The 22,715-nt window shown below is 44.5% G+C and overlaps 3 protein-coding genes across 4 annotated transcripts; all 3 read right to left on the reverse strand.

The window, feature by feature from the left end:
- Positions 1-4,290: 4,290 nt before the first annotated feature.
- Positions 4,291-9,418, reverse strand: lrrc31 (leucine rich repeat containing 31). 2 transcript variants are annotated; one of them, XM_055882010.1, is made up of 13 exons: positions 8,964-9,418; positions 8,664-8,707; positions 8,179-8,349; positions 7,887-8,042; positions 7,574-7,741; positions 7,320-7,484; positions 7,128-7,217; positions 6,072-6,212; positions 5,779-5,946; positions 5,532-5,696; positions 5,266-5,421; positions 4,895-5,172; positions 4,291-4,771 (listed from the first exon to the last, which is right to left on the reverse strand). In XM_055882010.1, exons 2-13 carry the CDS (start codon positions 8,674-8,676, stop codon positions 4,652-4,654), a joined length of 1,791 nt encoding a protein of 596 aa, XP_055737985.1. In that variant the 5' UTR covers positions 8,677-8,707; positions 8,964-9,418; the 3' UTR covers positions 4,291-4,651. The 2 variants fall into 2 exon arrangements, with proteins under 2 accessions (XP_055737985.1, XP_055737984.1); XM_055882009.1 differs by having other exon boundaries at positions 8,664-8,716.
- A 2,420-nt stretch (positions 9,419-11,838) lies between these two features.
- LOC129823345 (E3 ubiquitin-protein ligase TRIM39-like) lies at positions 11,839-14,189 on the reverse strand. The gene is made up of 4 exons (XM_055882271.1): positions 14,086-14,189; positions 13,590-13,620; positions 13,187-13,304; positions 11,839-12,532 (listed from the first exon to the last, which is right to left on the reverse strand). Exons 1-4 carry the CDS (start codon positions 14,187-14,189, stop codon positions 11,856-11,858), a joined length of 930 nt encoding a protein of 309 aa, XP_055738246.1. The 3' UTR covers positions 11,839-11,855.
- Positions 14,190-14,755: 566 nt separating this feature from the next.
- LOC129823186 (eukaryotic translation initiation factor 2 subunit 3) lies at positions 14,756-22,029 on the reverse strand. The gene is made up of 11 exons (XM_055882011.1): positions 21,921-22,029; positions 20,948-21,011; positions 20,117-20,244; positions 19,744-19,960; positions 17,064-17,222; positions 16,785-16,919; positions 16,603-16,697; positions 16,231-16,375; positions 15,959-16,128; positions 15,578-15,750; positions 14,756-15,465 (listed from the first exon to the last, which is right to left on the reverse strand). Exons 1-11 carry the CDS (start codon positions 21,987-21,989, stop codon positions 15,402-15,404), a joined length of 1,419 nt encoding a protein of 472 aa, XP_055737986.1. The 5' UTR covers positions 21,990-22,029; the 3' UTR covers positions 14,756-15,401.
- Between the last annotated feature and the right edge of the window lie 686 nt (positions 22,030-22,715).

Genomic DNA, 22,715 nt, shown 5'->3' on the forward strand with positions numbered 1-22,715 from the left:
GGAGCACCTTTGGCAAATATTACAGCCTAGAGTACTCTTGGGTATGACGCTACAAGCCTGGCACACCTGTATTTGGCGAGTTTCTCCCATTCTTCTCTGCAGATCCTCTCAAACTCTGTCAGGTTGGATGGGGAGCGTCGCTGCATAGATTTTTTCAGGTCTCTCCAGAGATGTTCGATCAAGTCTGGGCTCTGGCTGGGCCACTCAAGGACATTCAGAGACTTGTCCCAAAGCCACTCCTGCGTTGTCTTGGCTGTGTGTTTAGGGTCGTTGTCCTGTTGGACGGTGAACCTTCGCCCCAGTCTAAGTTCCTGAGTGCTCTGGAGCAGGTTTTAATCAAGGATCTCTCTGTACTTTGCTCTGTTCATCTTTCCCTCGATCCGGACTAGTATCCCAGTCCCTGCCGCTGAACAACATCCCCACAGCATGATGCTGCCACCACCATGCTTCACCGTAGAGATGGTGCCAGGTTTCCTCCAGACATGACGCTTGGCATTTAGGCCAAAGAGTTCAATCTTGGTTTCATCAGACCAAAGAATCTTGTTTCTTATGGTCTGAGAGTCCTTTAGGTGCCTTTAGGCAAACTCCTAGCAGCTGTCATGTGCCTTTTACTGAGGAGTGGCTTCTGTTTCGCCACTCTATCATAAAGGCCTGATTGGTGGAGTGCTGCAGAGATGGTTGTCCTTCTGGAAGGTTCTCCCATCTCCACAGAGGAACTCTGGAGCTCTGTCAGAGTGACCATCGGATTCTTGGTCACCTCCCTGACCATGGCCCTTCTCCCCCAATTGCTCAGTTTGGCCAGGCGGCCAACTCTAAGAAGAGTCTTGGTGTTTCCCAACTTCATCCATTTAAGAACGATGGAGGCCACTGCGTTTTTGGGAACCTTTAATGCTGCAGAAATGTGTTGGTACCCTTCCCCGGATCTGTGCCTCGACACAATCCTGTCTCTGCGCTCTATGGACAATTCCTTCGACCTCATGGTTCGGTTTTTGCTCTGACATGCACTGTCAACTGTGGGACCTTATATAGACAGGTGTGTGCCTTTCCAAATCATGTCCAATCAATTGCATTTACCACAGGTGGACTCCAATCAAGTTGTAGAAACATCTCAACGATGATCAATGGAAACAGGATGCACCTGAGCTCAATTTCAAGTCTCATAGCAAAGGGTCTGAATACTGTTTTTTATTTTTAATACATTTGCAAAAATGTCTAAAAACCTGTTTTCGCTTTGTTATTATGGGTTATTGTGTGTGGATTATTAAAGAAAATGTTTTATTTAATCCATTTTAGAATAAGGCTGTAAAGTAACAAAATGTGGAAAAAAGGAAAGGGGTCTGAATAAATTTTGATTGCGCTGTAGAACAATGGTATGGCTCTGGTAATTACTATGGCAATCATTAACTCCATTCAGCCACAAGAGCATTAGTGAGGTCGGGCACTGACTGCGTTCCAATTCATCCCAAAGGTGTTTGATGGGGTTGAAGTCAGGGCTCTGTGAAGGCCAGCCAAGTTCTTCCACACCGATATTGACAAACCATTTCTAAATGGATCTTGCTTTGTGCACGGGGCATTGTCATGCTGAAACAGGAAAGGGTTTTCCCCAAACTGATACCACAAAGTTCGAAGCACAGAATCATGTAGACTCTAGAATGTCATTATATGCTGTAGGATTAAGATTTCCCTTCATTGGAACTAAGGGGCCTAGCCCGAACCATGAAAAACAACCCTAGACCATTATTTCTCCTCCACCAAACTGTACAGTTGGCACTATGCATTGGGGCAGGTAGAGTTCTCCTGGCATCCGCCAAACCCAGATTCGTCCATCGGACTGCCAGATGGTGAAGCGTGATTCATCACTCCAGAGAACGCATTTCCACTGCTCCAGAGTCCAATGGCGGCAAGCTTTACACCACCCCAGCTGACGCTTGGCATTGCGCATGGTGATCTTAGGCTTGTGTGCGGCTGCTCGGCCATGGAAACCCATATCATGAAGCTCCCGACAAACAGTTCTTGTGCTGATGTTGCTTCCAGAGGCAGTTTGGAACTGGGTAGTGAGTGTTGCAACCGAGGATAGACGATTTTTATGCACTTGGAGAGTGATGTCATTAACCTTCAGCAAAACTGAAATTACACCATATTCACTACTATATGGCTCCCTATTCCCTATTATAGTGCACAACTTTTGGCCAAAGATTCATATGCTGCCACATAGAGTTCTGGCCAAAAGGAGTGCACTATATTAGGGAATATGGCGCACGGAGGTTGGTGGCACTTTGGGGTGGGGAGGACGGGCTCATGGTAATGGCTGGAGCAGAATCAGTGGAATGGTATCAAAGACATGCTTTCCATGTCTTTGATGCCATTCCATTCACTCTATTCCAGCCATTATTATGAGCCGGCCTCCCCTCAGCAGCCTCCACTGATAGGGAGCCATATAGAGAATACGCTCAGCAGCCTCCCCTAAGCAGCCTCCACTGATCAAATCAAATGTTATTAGTCACATGTGACAAATACAACAGGTGTAGACCTTACAGTGAAATGCGTACTTACGAGCCCCTAACCAACAATGCCGTTTCAAAAAAATACAGATAAGAATAAGAGATAAAAGTAACAAGTAATTAAAGAGCAGCAGTAAAATAACAATAGCGAGACCATATACAGGGGGGTACCGATACAGAGTCAATGTGCGGGCGCACCTGTTAGTTGAGGTAGTATGTACATGTAGGTAGACTTATTAAAGTGACTATGCATACATAACACAAGAGAGTAGCAGTGGTGTAAAGAGGGTGAGAGGGCAATGCAAAAAAGTATGGGTAGCCATTTGATTAGATGTTCAGGAGTCTTATGGCTTGGGGGTAGAAGTTGTTTAGAAGCCTCTTGGACCTAGACTTGGCACTCCGGTAACGCTTGCCGCGCGGAAGCAGAGAGAACAGTCTATGACTAGGGTGGCTGGGGTCTTTGACAATTTTTAGGGCCTTCCTCTGACTGCCTGGTATAGAGGTCCTGGATGGCAGGAAGCTAGGCCCCAGTGATGTACTGGGCCGTTCGCACTACCTTTCTGTAGTGCCTAGCGGTCAGAGGCCGAGCAGTTGCCATACCAGGCAGTGATGCAACCAGTCAGGATGCTCTCGATGGTGCAGCTGTAGAACCTTTTAAGGATCTGAGGACCCATGCCAAATCTTTTTAGTCTCCTAAGGGGGAATAGGTTTTGTCGTGCCCTCTTCACGGCTGTCTTGGTGTGCTTGGACCATTAGTTAGTTGGTGATGTGGACACCAAGGAACTTGAAGCTCTCAACCTGCTCCACTGCAACCCCGTCGATGATGGATGAGTTATTTCATATGTGGAAGTGGCAATCGTTGATATTTTATTTTGAACCCTTCTGTTTGAACAAGTACAGTATATTTTGTACTTTTGATGGAAAATAATTTTTATAGGGGGGCGTACTCTGTCCTATTTTTCCTGTAATCCACAATAATCGCCTTTGTCTTTATCACGTTGAGGGAGAGGTTGTTGTCCTGACACCACACGGCCAGGTCTCTGACCTCCTCCCTATAGGCTGTCTGGTCGTTGATCAGGCCTACTACTGTTGTGTCATCTGCAAACTTAATAGTGGTGTTGGAGTCGTGCAGTCATGAGTGAACAGGAAGTACAGGAGGGGACTAACCACTCTGCCCGCTGCCTGGTAACCACACACCTACCCCTTTCCTCTCCTTTCCCCCCAGCTTTAAAAGAGTTGTATACACAGGATAGCAGGATATCAGCTCTGCCCAAATATCTGCCTCTCCTGCAACACCTGGTGGTTCTACAGCTGAATTACAACCCTCTGGTAGAAGTTATGCCTCAGGGCTATACAACTCTACCTAAAGGAGACTGGATACAAGCTCCGCAAGGCCATACAGATACTACAAACATACAAACACACGTACAGGTGCTTGTAAATAACTGAAGGGCGAACACAGTCTTGTGGCACACAGGAGATCTGAGTTTTTGAACCCAGTTGGTCACACACATACAATGTTTCTGCGAACAGATCCAGGCATGGTGGCAGGGGCTGATGGTCCGGAGGGGCTTCGAAATGTTCCGAGAACTGGAGAAGGACAGAAGAAGAGTGATGGAAAAGAGGAACTTGCAGTGAAGGAGAAGAAAGCACCCGCCTAGCAAGCAAGAAGAATAAATGATTCAGGTTCTGTTTCTATCGGAGATGAGAATGTGAAACCCATTAAACACAATATGACACACTACTTTCCACCTGCAGAATTATTACACACACTCCAAGATGTCAAACGTGTTATTCATGTACCCGGTGCATAATTTATTGAAACAATCATCAGCATGTCAGAGTGAAGCTAAAAGTCAAATGAACAGAGTTGGTCAAACACCTCAGATCAGTAGACTCACAGTGTTAGTAGTTTAACTGATGTAAACTTCTTACTTTCATCAAAGTCATTTTCAGCGGGAAAACAATGTGCAAACAGTATGGTGTATGTGCATGGTGCTTAACATCACAAGATTATTTTGGGTGCTTGATCTGAAGAGACAACATAGTTAATGTGTTTGACCCAAATGTTAGTAATAAACATTAGATACATTTACATGAAATCAATTAAAACAAACAAAAGCCCCTCCAATTCCCTTCCCTCTCTAGCTCTACTCCTCATAGCGTTCCTCTTCTAGCCCCTCCTGATTGGCGGACGAAGCAAACAGGACGGGGTCCAACTCTAATAGTACTTTCCTCTTCCTGAGGGCGTGGTTTACCTGCTCCCGCTCCTGGAGGAGAGAAGGATGAAATAACATACAACTGATAGTTCCAGCCACTCATTACAATTGGCCTGATTTTATGCCATATAGATGAAAAGTCAGTACCAAGTCAGTGCTTGTGTGTGTGTGTACCTGGGCTGTGAGAGTCCATCGCTGAAGAGAGAGACGTGTCAGCGCAGGTAGATGAGGAAAAGCAGAGAGCAGGGTTGGCAGCCAGGTCAGGGGTGAGGGGTTAGAGGTCAGGAGTGAGGGCTTAGAGGTCAGGGGTCGCAGACTAAGGTCCAGCTCCTCCAGTGAGCCCAGCCCCCCCTCTCCTAGCAACCCACACCACCCCTCCTCCCCCACCCCTCCGTTATAGGACAGGTCCAACACACGCAGAGAGGACAGAACGCCACGCTTACATACCACAGCTAGGGGGAGAAGGAAAGATTATTAGATGCACCTGTATTTGTGTCAGTAGTTGTGTATAGAGTGCGTGATAGTGTGTGTATGCATGTGTGTACCCAGATGAAGCAGGTCGTCAGTAGTGAGGTCACAGCTGCTAAGGCGGAGCTCCTGGGTGACTGACGGCTGCAGAGCTTCCAATAGCAGTGCCAGACGCCCGCCCACCATCTTACTCCAGGACACATCTATACACCGCAGGTACGGCAAAGCTAGAGCTGGAACACACACATACAGAATATTTTATTTGGATTCAAGCAGTCAAACAGAAGCCTCATCTTGAGGTACACTAGACTAGAATAAGAAGCAGCCAGTAATAGTGGAGTACCGAGTGCGCTGAGTGATTCCTGGTTCAGACTGCAGCCGTTGAGTGGGAGGAGTTTAATCTGTGACAGCGGGAGGGCGGAGACTAGATCACTGACCACACCCCCAACCTCCTTATTGGATGACAGGTCCAGTTCCGTCAGCTCAGTGAGCGAGGGCAGCGCCTGGACTGGAGACAAAGAACACTCACATTCAAAGGTACGCATCAACTTAAGACATATCACTTCTCTCTCTCTCACACACACACTCACTGAGGGCCTGTAGGTCTGTGTGTGTGAGGCAGCAGAGGTGCAGGTCCAGGCCGCCCAGATGTGAGAGGAGAGCCAGGTGAGGGGAGAGGAGGGACAGCCCCCCGGCCACACCCTTATTACAGGACAGGTCCAACTGACACAGGGAGCGGAGGCAGTGGAACGAACCACCTGTAGAGAGAAAGAGGGGTGGATCAAATTAACAGATCTATGAGGACTGATAGATGAATTAGCCCCTAGACAAACACTAATCTAAGGCCAGTTTCTCTCCCTTATGTGTTTGACTGGTGTCTTACCCAACAGGCCGAGGGATTGTGTGGTCAGGCCACAGTCGTGTAGGCGTAGGGTTGTAAGGGAGGGGGTGTGGCTCAGGGAAGGGACTAACCCCCCCAAACCCCACACGCCGCCTTTCCCTGGCTCTGTCTCTGACATGCTGCCTGTGAAAGAAAAACAACATCAAGAAAATCTACTATCATCTGCAACTATATCAACTGCCACCAATGTTCCTTATAGGACACATCACTGCACTCTATACTCCTCTGTAAACTGGTCATCTCTGTATACCCGTCGCAAGACCCACTGGTTGATGCTTATTTAAAAAAAAACTCTTAGGCCTCACTCCCCCCTATCTGAGTTATCTACTGCAGCCCTCATCCTCCACATACAACACCCGTTCTGCCAGTCACATTCTGTTAAAGGTCCCCAAAGCACACACATCCATGGGTCACTCGTCTTTTCAGTTCGCTACATCTAGCGACTGGAACGAGCTGCAACAAACACTCAAACTGGACAGTTTTATTTCAATCTCTTCATTCAAAGACTCAATCATGGACACTCTTACTGACAGTTGTGGCTACTTTGTGTGATGGATTGTTGTCTCTACATTCTTGCCCTTTGTGCTGTTGTCTGTGCCCAATTTTTTGTTGTCTGTACCCTGTTTTGTGCAGCTACCATGTTGTGCTGCTGCCATGTTGTTGTCATGTTGTGTTGCTACCATGCTATGTTGTTGTCTTAGGTCTCTCTTTATGTAGTTTTGTCTTTCTTGTCGTGATGCGTGTTTTGTCCTATATTTCCATTTAATGTATTTTTAATCCCAGTCCGTCCCCGCAGGAGGCATTTTTCCTTTTGGTAGGCCGTCATTGTAAATAAGAATTTGTTCTTAACTGACTTGCCTCGTTAAATAAAAGGTAAAAAAAAAAATATAAAATAATAAAAATTAAAAAATTATAATATTTATATATATATGAACTGCAACAAATGAGTAATGGCTGGCCCCCTTTTCAACTTAGGAGTGTTGGCTTGCTTCTAGCACCCTTTTACTGTTGTTTTTTTTATAATAAAGAGTTGAGCACCGTCCTCTGCTTCTGTCTGTGTGTGGGCCAGGAGAGGGTTGCAAGACGCATCCAACACACACAGTCTGGGGAGAACACTCACTATACCACCTGGGATGAGAAAGAGAGGGGAGAGACCTTTTGTTTAACTTTTTACTTAACCTCGTACAACTTTGTGTTTGTGTGTGTGTCTGTGCATGCATGTGTACGTACCCAGTATAGTAGCGTCAGTTTCAGTGAGCTGGCAGGCCACCAAGTAGAGCTCTCTAAGGGTTGGGTGGAGTTTACCCACAATGCCCTGCAAAGTTGAGCCACCAATACCAGCATTCCAGGACAGGTCCAGAACCTCCAACACCGGAACACACTTCAATGCCTCACCTACACAACACACACAGGCAGTCTGCAAAATAGCCACTAATGTAAAGACACAGTTCGTGTGTAGGTTAGAGTCTCTTTTTAAGCCCCACCCAGAGCAGTGATGTCATCAGCAGTCAGCCTACAGCAGGAGAGCCTGAGCGTTCTGAGCCCACCCACGTTCTGGAGGTGAGAGGTGAATGATCTCAAACATCCTCCAATCAGCTCGTTCCATGACAGGTCCATCTCCTCCAATAAAGACAGCGAGGGGAGCAAGGTAGCTGAGAGAGAGAGACAGGGTGTATGAGGGCACAAAAAGATGACACCAACATAATATGACGAGTATGTGTGTGTGTGTGTGTGTCTTGAAATGTACATTTGATTTGTGGATCCAAATAAAGTATTTAAATGTATGTGTGTACTAACCCAGTTCCAGTACATCAGTAGCAGTGAGGTCACAGTGAGCCAGACTCAGAGTCCTGCTGTCTGCTCTCTTCCCCAGCCTCTTGACAAACACACACACACGACCCCAGCCCATGTCACACACACTCTCTGCTAGGTCAGCTGGGCCAGGAACAACACCTGGGACACAACACAAACACCACAAACATATCACACGTTAAGTTATCCTAAGACACACTACAATTCCAGTAAAATGGTACTGACTATGGGCACTAAATACTTTTGCTGCTTATTGAGGTTCTCACAGTCCTCTCACCTGCTCCGTCCCTCTCCTCCTCTGTCTCTCTGTCCTCAGGTAGCCCTCCACTCTCCGCTTGGCGGGACAGGAAGCGGCCGGACGTTGACTTCCTGTCTGAGGTTGTGCGTTTCCTGCGGATCTGGTTCATGATGAGGTCAAACGGCGATCGTCCCCGCCCCCGCTGGACGTCTGGCCAATCACAAACAGACATGAGCAGGCATCTAATCAATCCCAAAACGACCCTTACCCTCTACCCCAACCCAGTTCTTGAGAGCTACAGGGTGTGCAGTATTTTGTTCCAGCTCAGCTTTAACACACCTACTCAGTCAAGTGATCAATTGAGTCAAGGACTGATGTATGGCCATAACAACAGATCAATCAGATTTTCCAATCTCATTCCAAACTTTATCATATTTGAATCATCAGTGGGACATAATCAGTTGGCTAGGAAATCAATATCGGAGCCTAGACCTGTATAGGAGCAAAAACATAAAGCAACATACCTGATGATTCCATTCTTCAGTGAAGCTCAGCAACTCAAATAGCTCTGTAACAGCTTATGATCAGATGGTGCACAGATCACACACACGTTGACACAGATACCATTTTACATGACCGTTTCTGCCTAGAATAGGGGCAATACTTCTGTATTCAATCTTTTAAGTAGGCCTACCGAATTGAACACTGAAATCTTATTAAACACACAATCGACCTCCCACAGGGAAACCCAAGCTGCGTGCGTCTTGTCTCTTTTATTGCGAAAAACATGACATTTTTCAGCATTTAAAGTTTACGATACATACTTTTGGATCCGTGTTATTGCCTGACCGCTGAACTGCGTCTGTCGCAGGTGTAGGCTACTTCAGCTCCAAGTAGAGGCTGTCCTGTACAGATCTAGGATCGGCTTGCCGTCCTCAAACCCCCTTCAGCTCAATAAACGCCAAATTGACCTTGGATCAGCGTCTACAGATGCGACTCCTTCGGATATTGTCACTCCGTGGTGACGCGTGGTGTCTCGTGCTCTTCAGGTGCAGTCTTCAGTTGTTATCACAGCAAATCCCCGCCTATTTCTACAATGTATCTTCTTAAAATCAGATGTTAAACCTAACCCTAACCACTCTGGTAACCATATGCCAAACTCTAACATTAAATTAAGACCCAAAAGCACCTTTTGTTTTCATTACTTACGATATAGCCTAGCCAATTTGGACTTTATGGCTGTGGTAACGAGTGACAACCATCAGGTGTGCCATCCATTCAGGAAGTAGACTTCGGAACTCCTTTAGTAAACAAAAACGACAGCTTGCAACATAATAAATATTGAGCTAAAATCCATTTTTTCATCTAGGTCGAACAGAGATGATTGAATAACGCTGAAATATTTGGATTGATCAATAAATATTTTATTTATTACAAGATTACATTCATATAATAACTTAATTATCATTATATTACATATCACCCAAGGATAATAATGCTATAAGACTACTCAAAGGAAACATATGTGGACTTTATGTAGCCTACATATTGACTTAATGTAAATATTTAGCAATTTTTTACTGGAAATATGTAAGCCTAATGTACAGTAAAAGATGGTTCCCAAAAATCGAGCAAATAATTCAACTCTCGACCTAATTGTATTATTTGTATTATTCCATTTTTTTTTTTTAACCTTTTATTAAACGAGGCAAGTCAGTTAAGTACAAATTCTTATTTACATTGACGGCCTACCAAAAGGAAAAATGCCTCCTGCGGGGACGGGGGCTGGGATTAAAAATACATCTGAATCTGAAATGAGACAGTGACAAGGGGCATTGCTATCTCATTTATATACGACAAACACTTCTCCAGGCGTTGTGAGATCTGATTATTTGTGCAACACAACTGCAATAAAGACGACCTGAAACGCAACTATGTGTCTTCTCTAACTAACTGTGCTGGATTTGCACAGAGGCCTTCATTGGTAAGATCCTCAGAGGATGGAGACTACAGCTAAACTCAGCAAAACTCAGAAACGTCCCCTTTTCAGTACCCTGTCTTTCAAAGATAATTCGTAAAAATCCAAATAACTTCACAGATCTTCATTGTAAAGGGTTTAAACACTGTTTCCCATGCTTGTTCAATGAACCATAAATCAACCTATCGGACCTTGTAGTCATGGCAAATAATATTCACATTTTTGGTGACTTCAATATTCACATGGAAAAAGCCACAGATGCACTTCAAAAGGCTTTTGGAGCCATCATCGACTCAGTGGGTTTTGTACAACATTTCTCCAGACCTACGCATTGCCACAGTCATACCCTGGATCTAAACTCAGCAACAACAAAAAAACTCCCTTTTTCAGGACCCTGTCTTTCAAAGATAATTTGTAAAAATCCAAATAACTTCACAAATCTTAAATGTTAAGGGTTTAAACACTGTTTCCCATGCTTGTTCAATGAACCATAAACAATTAATGAACACTCACATGTGGAACGGTCGTTAAGACACTAACAGCTTACCGACGGTAGGCAATTAAGGTCACAGTTATGAAAACTTAGGACACTAATGAGGCCTTTCTACTGACTCTGAAAAGCACCAAAAGAAAGATGCCCTGGGTCCCTGCTCATCTGAGTGAACGTGCCTTAGGCATGCTGCAAGGAGGCATGAGGACTGCAGATGTGTCCAGGGCAATAAATTGCAATGTCGGTACTGTGAGACACCTAAGACAGTGCTACAGGGAGACAGGACTGACAGCTGATCAGTCTCGCAGGGGTAGACCACGTGTAACAACACCTGCACAGGATCGGTACATCCGAACATCACACCTGCGGGACAGGTACAGGATGGCAACAACAACTGCCCGAGTTACACCAGGAACGCACAATCCCTCCATCAGTGCTCAGACTGTCCGCAATAGGCTGAGAGAGGCTGGACTGAGGGCTTGTAGGCCTGTTGTACGGCAGGTCCTCACCAGATATCACTGTCAACTACGTTGCCTATGGGCACAAACCCACCATCGCTGGACCAGACAGGACTGGCAAAAAGTGATCTTCACAGACGAGTTGCGGTTTTGTCTCACCAGGGGTGAAGGTCGGATTCGTGTTTATCGTGACAGGAATGAGCGTTACACTGAGGCCTGTACTCTGGAGCGGGATCGATTTGGAGGTGGAGGGTCCATCATGGTCTGGGGCGGTGTGTCACAGCATCATCGGACTGAGCTTGTTGTCATTGCAGGCAATCTCAACGCTGTGCGTTACAGGGAAGACATCCTCCTCCCTCGTGGTACCCTTCCTGCAGGCTCATCCTGACATGACCCTCCAGCATGACAATGCCACCAGCCATACTGCTCGATCTGTGCGTGACTTCCTGCAAGACAGGAATGTCAGTGTTCTGCCATGGCCAGCGAAGAGCCCGGATCTCAATCCCATTGAGCACGTCTGAGACCTGTTGGATCGGAGGGTGAGGGCTAGGGCCATTCCCCCCAGAAATGTCCAGGAACCTTGGTGCCTTGGTGGAAGAGTGGGGTAACATCTCACAGCAAGAACTGGCAAATCCATGAGGAGGAGATGCACTGCAGTACTTAATGCAGCTGGTGGCCACACCAGATACTGACTGTTACTGTTATTTTTGATTTTGACCTCCCTTTGTTCAGGGACACATTATTCCATTTCTGTTAGTCACATGTCTGTGGAACTTGTTCAGTTTATGTCTCAGTTGTTGATTCTTGTTATGTTCATACAAATATTTACACATGTTAGGTTTGCTGAAAATACAGTGAGTAATACAGTGAGCATTTTTGACAGTGAGAGGATGTTTATTTTTTTGTTGAGTTTATTACCAATGAATGGAAAGACTCGCTCAGTGAAAGTGTGTGTAAACATGTAGAGGTGTGTCTTGTTATCAGGGTCAGAGAATGACAGCGTTCCTCTGTCCCAGTCCAGCTGCACTCTGATCCTCTGTGGTTTCTGTGTTACTGTGAGGCCAATGGACGAACCCGGTGGACTAAATGCTCCATATTCACCATCGAAGTGCCGGAATCCCCAGTGGTCACTCTCGATGGTTCCTTTCCTCTGCACAGACTCTGTGACCACACCCAAGTTCCAATTTGTATTTTGCACAACTTCAACATCCCAGCTATGTGTCCCTGAGTTAAAGCCATCACAACCCATGATCCATGTAAAGTAATCAAATCTCTCTGCGTGGTCAGGAAGCTTCTGTGTCTCTTCACTCTCTCTCACACTGGTCAGATCCTTAGACAACGTGAGATCTGGATGGACAGTGTTGGGGTCCAGAATCACAGGATCTGAAGACAGGGAGAACAAGGTCCTCTTTCTAAACTTCATTGGATGGTTCCCCCGGACACATTTGAACCCTGTGAGATCCACGGCTACAAAGATGCAACAGGTCCTAAACTCATGTCAAACACTACATAGTTAAACCTTAGACCCAAATGTATATCTTAGTAGCATTTGTTGTGTGTCCTGTCTTCTCTAAGATGTAGTGATTATGTAGAAAAAAAAAAACAGAAACAAACATTCTAAGCTCTTGCAAAAACACTTGGGTCTCACAGGTTGTCCTGGACTAAAACTAAAATGTCTCAATTTAAAGTGCTATAGAATTAATGTTGTGAAAACTGTATAAGGTACTCACTGTATGCCATACCCCTGCATATTCTCCCAGACTCTGAACTGCATGTTGCCCAGGTGTTTGGCCACATCTATCAGTGCTCCTGAGACCAGGTGTGGATCCGTCAGTGTGCACTGGGTTCTGGAAGAACAATCAGTGCTGCTGTGGGGTTGGGTTTAGAACCACAGAGAAGAGAAAGAAAGGAGGCAGAAGCCTTGATGTTCTGCAGAGGAACAAAATACCAGATTTAATGAAACAATCAATCAATATTTATTGATCAGTCAATAAACATATTAGTTCTGACTTGCAGGAAAGATATGTCTTCAGATTTCGGCTCATCCTCTTTGGCTCTGAGTGTGTCTGAAAGGGATGATATCTCTGCTGATCTTCTCAATCTTCTGTTTCATCAACTAACTCTTCTGCTCCTCTTCCTCCCTCAGCGCAGCTATCCTGGCATACTCCTTATCTTGTAGAAGCTGGTGAAGATTGTCAAATGCCTCCCTAATCTGTCTCTCTGTGGTCTGGGCCTGGCTCTAGAGACAGTGAGAGGAATGGTAGTTATCAGTTAATCCCAGGCATCTACAGTATGTAGAGATCCCAGTATTTTCTCATCACTCACTATCCTTACTTTGGATGTGTTCTGCTGTTTGATCACAGGTTTGTTTAATAATATTTAAATAACCCAGCGTCTCCTATAAGGGTTTCAGGGCAGACTGGAGTTCCTCCTGGAATGTGGGGATGTTATCGGTGAAAGAGGAGCGTGGGGATATTATATGAACCATTTCTGTGTTTAACTTCACATCTTTAACTAATCATACCTTGTGGTCCTGTGCAGCTTCATCTATGGGTCTGAAGTTGTGTTTGGTGTTTAAAAAAAATTCCGACACACCACACACACTGGCTGTTTATCCTCCAGACAGAAGAGCTTAAGTTTCTCACTGTGCAGACTGCAGAGCAACTCCAATCCTGTTGGACTTATTGGATGTCTTCTCCTGCAAACAGAACATTCATTTCCTTCCTTCTCTGTTCTTGCAGACAGGCTTTACAGACGCTGTGACTACATAGCAGGATGACAGGATCCCTGAAGATGTCATGGCACAGAGGACAGGAGAGATCCTCCTCTGGGAGAGACGGTTTTGGAGGCTTTGTCTCCTCTGGTGGAAGAGGTTCAGGAGCAGTGTTCTCCTCTGAGGTTTATCTGTCTCCTCTGTAATTGCTGAAATAAAAGGTTTCCGTTTCAATATTGGTTATAAGAACCCCAAGATTGTACAGTAAGTGATATTTCAAACCTAATGTGAGTCATTACCTGATTACCTGTTGTCAATTTGTAGTCCCTCAGCAAGAATGTTGAGGTTTATCTTCCTAAGGATCTCCAGCGAGATCCTCACAGCATTCTCAAGTCCATAGAGCTGCATCATGATACCCAGTGTCTTCTCTCTCAGCGTGCTCCAACTGGGCCTTTGGGATACGACTAAAGTATTCCAGCACACCATTATTCCAGTGCCATTTAAATCTCTTAAGTCTCCTTTCGTCAGCTCCTCCAGTGTTCAGCAGCAGCTCAGGAACTCATTTCCCCAGTGTAGATTACCAGATAGACGACCACAAAGTGGTTTACTTTACCGTTTTTGGAAGTCAGTATTCATACATTTCCCTTTATCCTTTCGGCAATTGTAAAAAATCTAAACCCAAGTGCTCCATTGTCAGACCGAGCTGAATGTTATAGCACTGAGCTGAACTTTATCCTAACAGGTGAGTTAGGGGTGGAGTTTACAGATAAATCATTACTGAGTGTGTTTGTAGCTGTACTCAGGCTTTACATGTGACTTCTCTCACGTTTAAAAAAAATACATTATTCATAAACCCTCTTTTTATTCTTGCCACTGTCCTGCTTTAATTGAACAGAAACATATGTAAATAGATCATTGCATAATAAAAAGTATCCAATCAAACCCTATAGAATATTAAAGAACATAAACTCAAAGGCTTTTGTTCCAAATGTGTATTTTATTAGATTTCACTGAAAGCTGTTAACAGCAGAACACACAGCACTATCAACCATCTGTTACTCCAGGGCTTATTCAGGATGGAGCAACGCTTACTGTACAGCCAGATAGAAATATATAAAATTGAAAAAGACAGAATTCTCTGTCATGTGGAATTAATAGGGACTCATGTAATCTCAGCTCTATCCATTACATTTCTATCTGTAGCGTTGTGAGTGTTGCCCCCTGTTCCATCATTCCCAGTCCTGCTTTGGGAGATACTCATCTTAAAACCCCAGACCAGCTACCTTTCTTTACCCTCCCTGGCTGCATGTCAATACTTTACGGTGTCTTCCTCTCGTACGTCTGCACTGATCTGAAAACAAGACAGATGAAAACAGTAGATACCTATGAGGAACCTGCTTTCACCTGTCGCAGTTCTTTATTTATCAGTGCAGATGTAGGAGAAGAGACGTAGTGAGGAAGCCAGTATAGATATTTGAGATGCAGCCTCCTTCCTTCCCCCTCCCGGGTCAGGTATCCCTCTCGGCAGCTGTACAGGTGTGTGTATGTATGAAAAAGAGTATGTTGGGTGTGTAGTCTTGTGGAGAGGGTGTCACCATGGAGACACACTTCCTGTTTGGTTGCTCAGTCGTCGTCCACGGTAGGGGTGATGGTCACGCCCCTCCTGATCTGGCCCCAGCCAATCAGACTGCAGAGAGAAAAGAGACAACCAATGATGCGATAGTCAGGGTAAACAGCCAAACACACACACACACACATATTTGAAATCCAGTAAAATCAACCCCTCCCCTCTCTCTTACCGCCAATGTTTCTCCACACGACGGCTGAGAGCGATCTTCTCTCCAACCTCTGTGCAGACAGGGTTGGTCAGGACGATCTTGGCCAGATCAGCCTTCACTGCACTCACTCTGCCGCCCGTAGACAGACTGCCGATGTTCACCATCAACACCTCGTTCTTAGACAGTTTCTGGACCTGAGGGGAAAAACACAGACACAGAAAGAAGACTGAGTTGGAGTAGAGACAAAACCTCTCACTTACTGACACAGACTCTCACTGGGTGCGTCTCTAAAGACGCTTCCTCCTCTAAATTTCATTTTAAAAATTCTGTCTGTTACCATCCACAACATTACAACACCAAGCCAGGAGTATCAGACTACAGGTCCAAGGGTACAGTGCTGACCTTGGCGGCCTTCTTGTCTCCTTCAGTACGGACTCCCAGAAGCCTCCTCAACAGGAAGTAGGAGATTTCCAGCTCTGTGAAGATCTCAGGTAGTGCTCCGACCGCTCCCAGCACCTGGCCAACCATACGGTCAGCTCTGCACAGGGTCGGATCAATCTTAGTGCCTACACCTGGATAGGACAGAAAACACACCTACCTGAGTATTTATACCCATATTAGAAAGAACACACACCTGACCCACCAAACTGTCACAGTAACACACAAGTACATACCGATGAGTCCTCCGGGTGCTGCGTACTGTAAGTCGTTGTGTTCAGCAAAAAGTGAGACGATCTTGGAGAATATGGGTTTACACATCAGCTTCCCCTCATGGTCCTTAGAAACAATGCCAGGACGCACCTCCAACTCCTGACCCACCTTGAGAGGGACCAATATATAAAAGGAGGGAGGCAGGTAGTGAGAGAAAGAGGAGGGAGATGGAGAGAGACAAGAAAGAGAAAGACAGGGTGAATGAGACGGGAGAGGAGAAACAGAGGAGGGAGTGAAAGAGACCAGGGAATGAAAGTGAGTGAGAGCTTCATGAGAACTTTGTGCCATGGGATATCTTACCCATGATGCTTTGGGGAAGAGGAAGTGAGTCCTACCTTGAGCACGCCTTTTAGAATACTGCCTCCGGCCACACCTCCTTTCAGGTCGTCAACCTCACAACCCGGCTTGTTGACATCAAACGATCGGATCACTGAAACACACAAACTCAAACCACATCAACAAAACATACACACAACACATGATAAGCTGGTACAAGTCATCACGTGTCTATTCTTACCAATCAGTCTAGGTTCTGAGGTGAAGTCTCTGATGGGGACAGGGATCTTCTTGACAATGTATTCACACACCACCTCTATGTTGTACTTCAGCTGGGCTGAGATAGGAATAATAGGTGCTCCCTCTGCCACAGTACCTACACACAACAGGAGAAAGGTTACACACACTATAAAAGGAGAGGCAGAGGCAGTTTGCATTCACTACGCTCAGGCAAACAAACACATTCAGAAATACACACACACACAATGCTTTACAGGAGAGAGCTATTCCAGCCACTGACCCTGTACGAAGGCTAGGATCTGTTCGTACTGCTCCTTGGCCTGGCTCTCCTTGACCAGATCAATCTTGTTCTGCAGGATCAGGATGTGTTTGAGCTTCATGATCTCTATGGCAGCCAGGTGCTCAGAGGTTTGGGGCTGGGGACACGACTCGTTACCCGCTGGGAGAGAGGAAGGAGAGGTGTTAGACAGAGCAGTGTGTGTGTGTATCAAATCAAAGTTTATTGGTCACATAAACAGATTTGCATATGTTATCGCAGCAATGTCAGAGTCCGGAATAAAACAAACACACATACCGGTCAAAAGTTTTAGAACACCTACTCATTCAAAAGGTTTTTCTTTATTTTTACTATTTTCTACATTATAGAATAATAGTGAAGACATCAAAACCACGAAACACAGTAACCAAAAAAAAGTGTGTCCAAAATTTTGACTGGTACTGTACATATAAATAATGATGTCTATAAACAGTATGGATATGATAAATGGTCAATTTAGCTTAACGTTTAAAAAACAGCCACTATAGGTTCTGTTTAAAACGATATGAAAAAATCATTAAATTCCATGTCAATTCACAATGTAGAATAACGATTCTATTATATATATGTATGACCGTAACAACCCTTTACAGACATACAACGCAGCTACAAGTGATAACTTTTCAGACAATTTAAAAAAGTGCCGCATCAGAAGAGTCTGTAGCTTTTCAGACAGTCGAATTCTGCTCAGGCATATCATGCTCTATTGTTTCCCTGACAACAAGAAACAACAAGAAACAGGCAGGCAGGCTGCACGTAGCAGATCAAGATTATTTGATTGACCGTTCTGGTCACATAGCGATAGTCCCGCTTCAGAAGCAGAATTACTTTACAGACAAGTAAAATGCCGTTCATATCTCCAGAGAAGGTTTTGTGTGCATTTAAAAAGCCGTAGTGTAGCCTACCCTAACAGACCACATTCCATTATATCTGACAGGGGTCATCGATACAGGCTACCTGTAGCCTACTGTCATTTCATATTATGAGACAAAAACACCTCCAACCACTCAGCAACGAAGAGTACCCTGTGCTTCCAAGACTGGCCAGAAGATACCCCTGTATCCCGGCAACATCAGTTCCATGAATAAACTAGGATATTCTAAATCAAATCGAAATGTTATTTGCCACATGCACCAAATACAACAGATGTAGAGCTTACCGTGAAAAGCTTACTTACGAGCCCTTAACCAACACTGCAGTTCAAGAAATAGAGTTATGAAAATATTTACTAAATAAAGTAAAGTAAAAAATAACACTAACAAGGCTATATACAGGGAGTACGGGTACAGAGTCAATGTGCGGGGGTATATGTTACTTGAGGTAATTTGTAAAAACGGGGGGGGGGGGTCAAAGTAAATAGTCCGGGTGGCCATTTGATTAATTGTTCAGCCGTCTTATGGCTTGGAGGGTAGAAACTGTTAAGGAGCCTATTGGTTCTAGACTTGGTGCACCGGTACCACTTGCCGTGCAGTAGCAGAGTGTGAGAGGAAAATTAACATGTTTACCTGCTTTGTTTAATATTAATAGTTAACAATTATATATACTTAACAAATGTAAGACATTTCTGTTCTACTAATTCTGTGTTTTCATCAGGGTGCATACTCCAGCTCCCTGCAGCTAGTCTAGACGTGTGGTCAAGGACATGGGTTTTACTCAAGATAGGGGTATCTGGAACTGACAATTGATTTAATGGGTTGGTGATAAAACCTACAGCATGCATTTCATAGAATGAGTTGGTGTTGGATAATGACGAGAGGAACCAAGCTCTGGTTTCTATACAATAAAAACCATCTTCACAACAAATGCTATCTGGCTGGGGGGATCCTCCTTTCTCATATATCAAGTCTCACTCCTTTTGAACCATTCCATACATCTGATGTTTGTCATGTAGACTAAGAGGGTGCATTTCTGCTATAGAATATATTTGTATTCTTTCTATGTCAGAGCTGCTTGGCACAACAATCAAGAGTGTTGGGTCGACCCGCCTCACCGGCTGCCTAATTAATACATTTTGAATAAAGTAATATCCTGATTGGTGATTGACCTTGTCTTTCCTCATTATTGATTAGAATTTCAACGACAAGAGAAAACAGTCTATGACTTGGGTGACTGGAGTCTTTGACAATTTTTTGGGTCTTCCTCTGACACCGCCTACTATATAGGTCCTGGATGGTATCAAGGCAACAGACCAAAGACTGAACACCCACTCTCCTCATTAGCAAAGAGAAAGAGCAGGCAGGTCAGCGCAAGGGAGTGAGAGGAGGGGCCGGAAGAACCGTGCGCATAGTAGCCTAGTGGTTAGAGCGTTGGACTACTAACCGAAAGGTTGCAAGATCTAATCCCCAAGCTGACAAGGTAAAAATCTGTCGTTCTGCCACTGAACAAGGCAGTTAACCCACTGTTCCAGGCCTATAACACAGAAAATTTTATTTTTGATAACTGCACTGCGATTTTAATAATGTAGGGGGACAAAAAAAATCTGTTTGGGATTTTTCTTAACACTAAGTATCCAACTTTGTTTAAATGTAAATCCCAACTTTGTTTAAACACTCCTAGCCTCATGGACATTATATGAATAGACAAGGTGTGTGTGGATGAGAATGACAATTGATGTCATATTAACATATCAGAGGTGGAGTCTTACCAATGAGCAGGAGGGCAGCGTCCATAACAGCTGCTCCGTTCAACATAGTGGCCATCAGAATGTCGTGACCAGGACAGTCCACGAAGGACACATGTCTGACCAGTTTGAAGTTGCCCTTGGTTCCAGGGATGTCTGTAGGGAACTCATCAGGAGTACTGGAGCCACACGACCTGTAGCACTCTGGCCTGGGACAGCTGGGGTCGTCCAGCTTATACACCTAGAGCAGGGAGGGGAGGGCAGGTCAGTAGGGGAACATCACCTGTGCTACTGGTACTGTGCCATTTCCATTCTCTCACATGTATTCTGCCCATGTCACAGCCCTTCCTCATGTGTGATCATATTTCTGTTAGGGTCAATGGCCACTGTTGCTTACCTTGGCGTTAGCGTAACCTAGCTTGATGGTGATGTTCCTCTCCAGCTCGTTCTTGAAGCGGACAGTGTGAACCCCTGAGATGGCCTTGACCACTGTCGACTTCCCGTGGGCCACATGACCAATGGTGCCTACAGGGCAGGGAGGACAGAGAGTGTTACTGGAGGTGCTATGTGTAGGATGCAATGGGGGAGGCAGTGTAGGAGGGTATTAGGGGTCAATGCTCACACGTAGGGCTACACTATTGATCAAATTCACAGAAATCGCAATACTGATATGTGCAATACAATACCCATATCGCAAGAGATCCATATGGCATGCAATATTTTGAAACTTATCTCAGCACTATGTAATGTCCGTTTTTATAGTTTACTCCTTTGTTTTTTCTCCTCGAGGCTGCTTCCCACCCACAAGCCCATGTTACTCAAGCTGCGCAGTTCCTCCTCCTCGCTGTTGGATTCACCCTATGTTTGCATGCTGTTCTATTTAGATCAAATGCATCAACCGATTGTTCCAAACCAGAACATTCTATTTCTATGATTCCAACAGTTCACCCAAGTGTTTTGATTTATATTGCAAGTGCAATCGCAATATTTGGTATATATATATATATATATTTTTTTAAGCAATTACATTTTGTTCCCCTATGCTGCAGCCCCACAGCATAACATTGCCAATAATATGTCTGAATCCTTATTTCCACACAGGCAAATGTCAACATACAATCAGACAGGCTAGAATCAGATCAAGTGAGGGGTTTGTCATCTATGGCTGATTTCCCCAGGTCTCAAGTTAGACACCACTACTGTAGCGGACTGGTCCTGGTTCACTCACCAATGTTGATGGTGGCCTGTCTGCTGATGATCTCTTGAGAGAGAGGAGTCAGGGTGGACACATCCTGTTGAGAGAACACACACAGGTCATTGAAGTATGCAAAGTGTAGCACATGGGGATGTGAAACTTACTCCTCAACCTTGTCTCGCCACTTGAACCGCCAAATTGTAGCTTTTAAGTGGCGCTGATTGGTAAGCAGCTTCAGGTAGGCTGTCACGTATGCTAGCATGGTAGAGGTCCTGGGTTCAAGTCTGGTGGAATCAGGAGTGGTATTCGCTAAGCAAGCAGCCTGACTTCCGTTATAAAAGTATGGTATTTAATCTAGAGTGGGCTAATAACATGAGAGAAATAAAGAATGGATGATTTATTGTGAAGCAGACAGTGGAAGTGTAATCTATTCTGCATAAGTAAACGGGACCTGTGGAGAGGCTGGAAGTTTACGTGATGTGACCATCAGGTGCTGATGATACCATTGTAAAATATCCCCATCAATAATATCGACTAATTGAACAGCTAAATTACAGTGTATCTTAATAATATATTTTTTAAGTGTTGCGTATAGGTCATTCAGGTCATTCATTCGTTCAGTTGTGCTGCGACATTTCCTGTCCATTCAGGGAAGATGTGCACTGAACAGCTGTTTACTTTTAATTTCAGTGACAACTGCACATACACAACTGAATGCAAACACGACTGACTTGGAGGAACAAATCTACTTGTAGGTCTAGAACGTTACTATATATAAAAGAGAAAACTGCCTTTACTCATTGGGCAGGGCTGAATATGGACAATCCCCACGTTGCTACGACAGCCAAGCTAATGTTAGCTAGCTAGTTACTGTTAGCATGTGCCGGTAGAACAGTCCCTTTCCCAGAGCCCGCAACAACATCATTATTCATATTTTGTTCGGTGACTTTTAAAGAACCTAACCATCATTATCCATATCATCAATGTTGAAAAGATCAACACTCACCAGATCATTTAGATCTTGTTTAGAAAGATGAGGCTGACCCAGCGTTATTCCAGACTCGTCACCCGCCATCTTAAACGTAAAAGGAATTTGAGTATGTTGCGGCGATTGCCTGAAAAATTTAGTACACCAAATTCTACTCAGCAAGTTGTGTCTCCTGTAATATCACCAGTCAGACATGACAGTTGTCAGAAATTAGAGGTTTCATCGTGTGTTATCGTGAACTGTATAAGATAAATGTATTTTATATTTGGATTTGGTGAACGACTCAAAAAAGGGTCCTTTCGTTAGGGATGATGCAATATTCTAATTCACGAGCAATTCAAAGCCCTTCTTTACACAATATTCACTGGTGCTGCTGACAGCTACTGTAAAGTAACTGCATATAATTCATATCGTTTCATCGATGTGCTTTTGTTTGATTTATTCATCATAAAAGAAGTGAGAAAGAACTTCAGATACATGCGTTGGGTCCGTCCTTTATTGATGACGTCACTCCTTATTTGTCCATTTGTAGTTTTTCCCAGACATTTTTATTGTCAAGTGCCCGCTCTATGTTAAATGATACATTATCGCTCTCATTTTCTCAATAGTATCTCATTCTCCATAACCCGTCAATCCTTCACCAGCACAGTCCCTCCACCATTAATAAGGGATCATAGCTTTCACCTGGATTCGCTTGGTCAGTCTATGTCATGGAAAGACCAGGTGCTCATAATGTTTTCTACACTCACTGTATGTGATCGTATAGAAATGTAAGTAAGGTTTGAAATGATTATGTTTTAGTCAAATATTAAA

This window comes from Salvelinus fontinalis, chromosome 25 (genome assembly GCF_029448725.1).
Source record: "Salvelinus fontinalis isolate EN_2023a chromosome 25, ASM2944872v1, whole genome shotgun sequence".
Taxonomy (NCBI): Eukaryota; Metazoa; Chordata; class Actinopteri; order Salmoniformes; family Salmonidae; genus Salvelinus; species Salvelinus fontinalis.

Excerpts from the sequence above, each read along its gene's own strand:
- lrrc31 (XM_055882010.1), bottom strand. Across the intron at positions 8,043-8,178 it reads GGAGGAGAGGGACGGAGCAG|GTGTTGTTCCTGGCCCAGCT; the intron begins GTGAGAGGACTG and ends GTTGTGTCCCAG. Across the intron at positions 5,173-5,265 it reads TGACGACCTGCTTCATCTGG|CTGTGGTATGTAAGCGTGGC; the intron begins GTACACACATGC and ends TTCTCCCCCTAG.
- LOC129823186 (XM_055882011.1), bottom strand. The coding sequence starts at position 21,989 with ATGGCGGGTGACGAGTCTGGAATAACGCTGGGTCAGCCTCATCTTTCT. Across the intron at positions 16,376-16,602 it reads TTCTAAAAGGCGTGCTCAAG|GTGGGTCAGGAGTTGGAGGT; the intron begins GTAGGACTCACT and ends GTCCCTCTCAAG. Across the intron at positions 16,129-16,230 it reads AGCACCCGGAGGACTCATCG|GTGTAGGCACTAAGATTGAT; the intron begins GTATGTACTTGT and ends TGTCCTATCCAG.
- LOC129823345 (XM_055882271.1), bottom strand. The coding sequence starts at position 14,189 with ATGATGCAGCTCTATGGACTTGAGAATGCTGTGAGGATCTCGCTGGAG. Across the intron at positions 13,621-14,085 it reads GGACTACAAATTGACAACAG|ACCCATAGATGAAGCTGCAC; the intron begins GTAATCAGGTAA and ends ACACAACTTCAG. Across the intron at positions 12,533-13,186 it reads GGAGGAAGAGGAGCAGAAGA|CCGTGGATCTCACAGGGTTC; the intron begins GTTAGTTGATGA and ends GCATCTTTGTAG.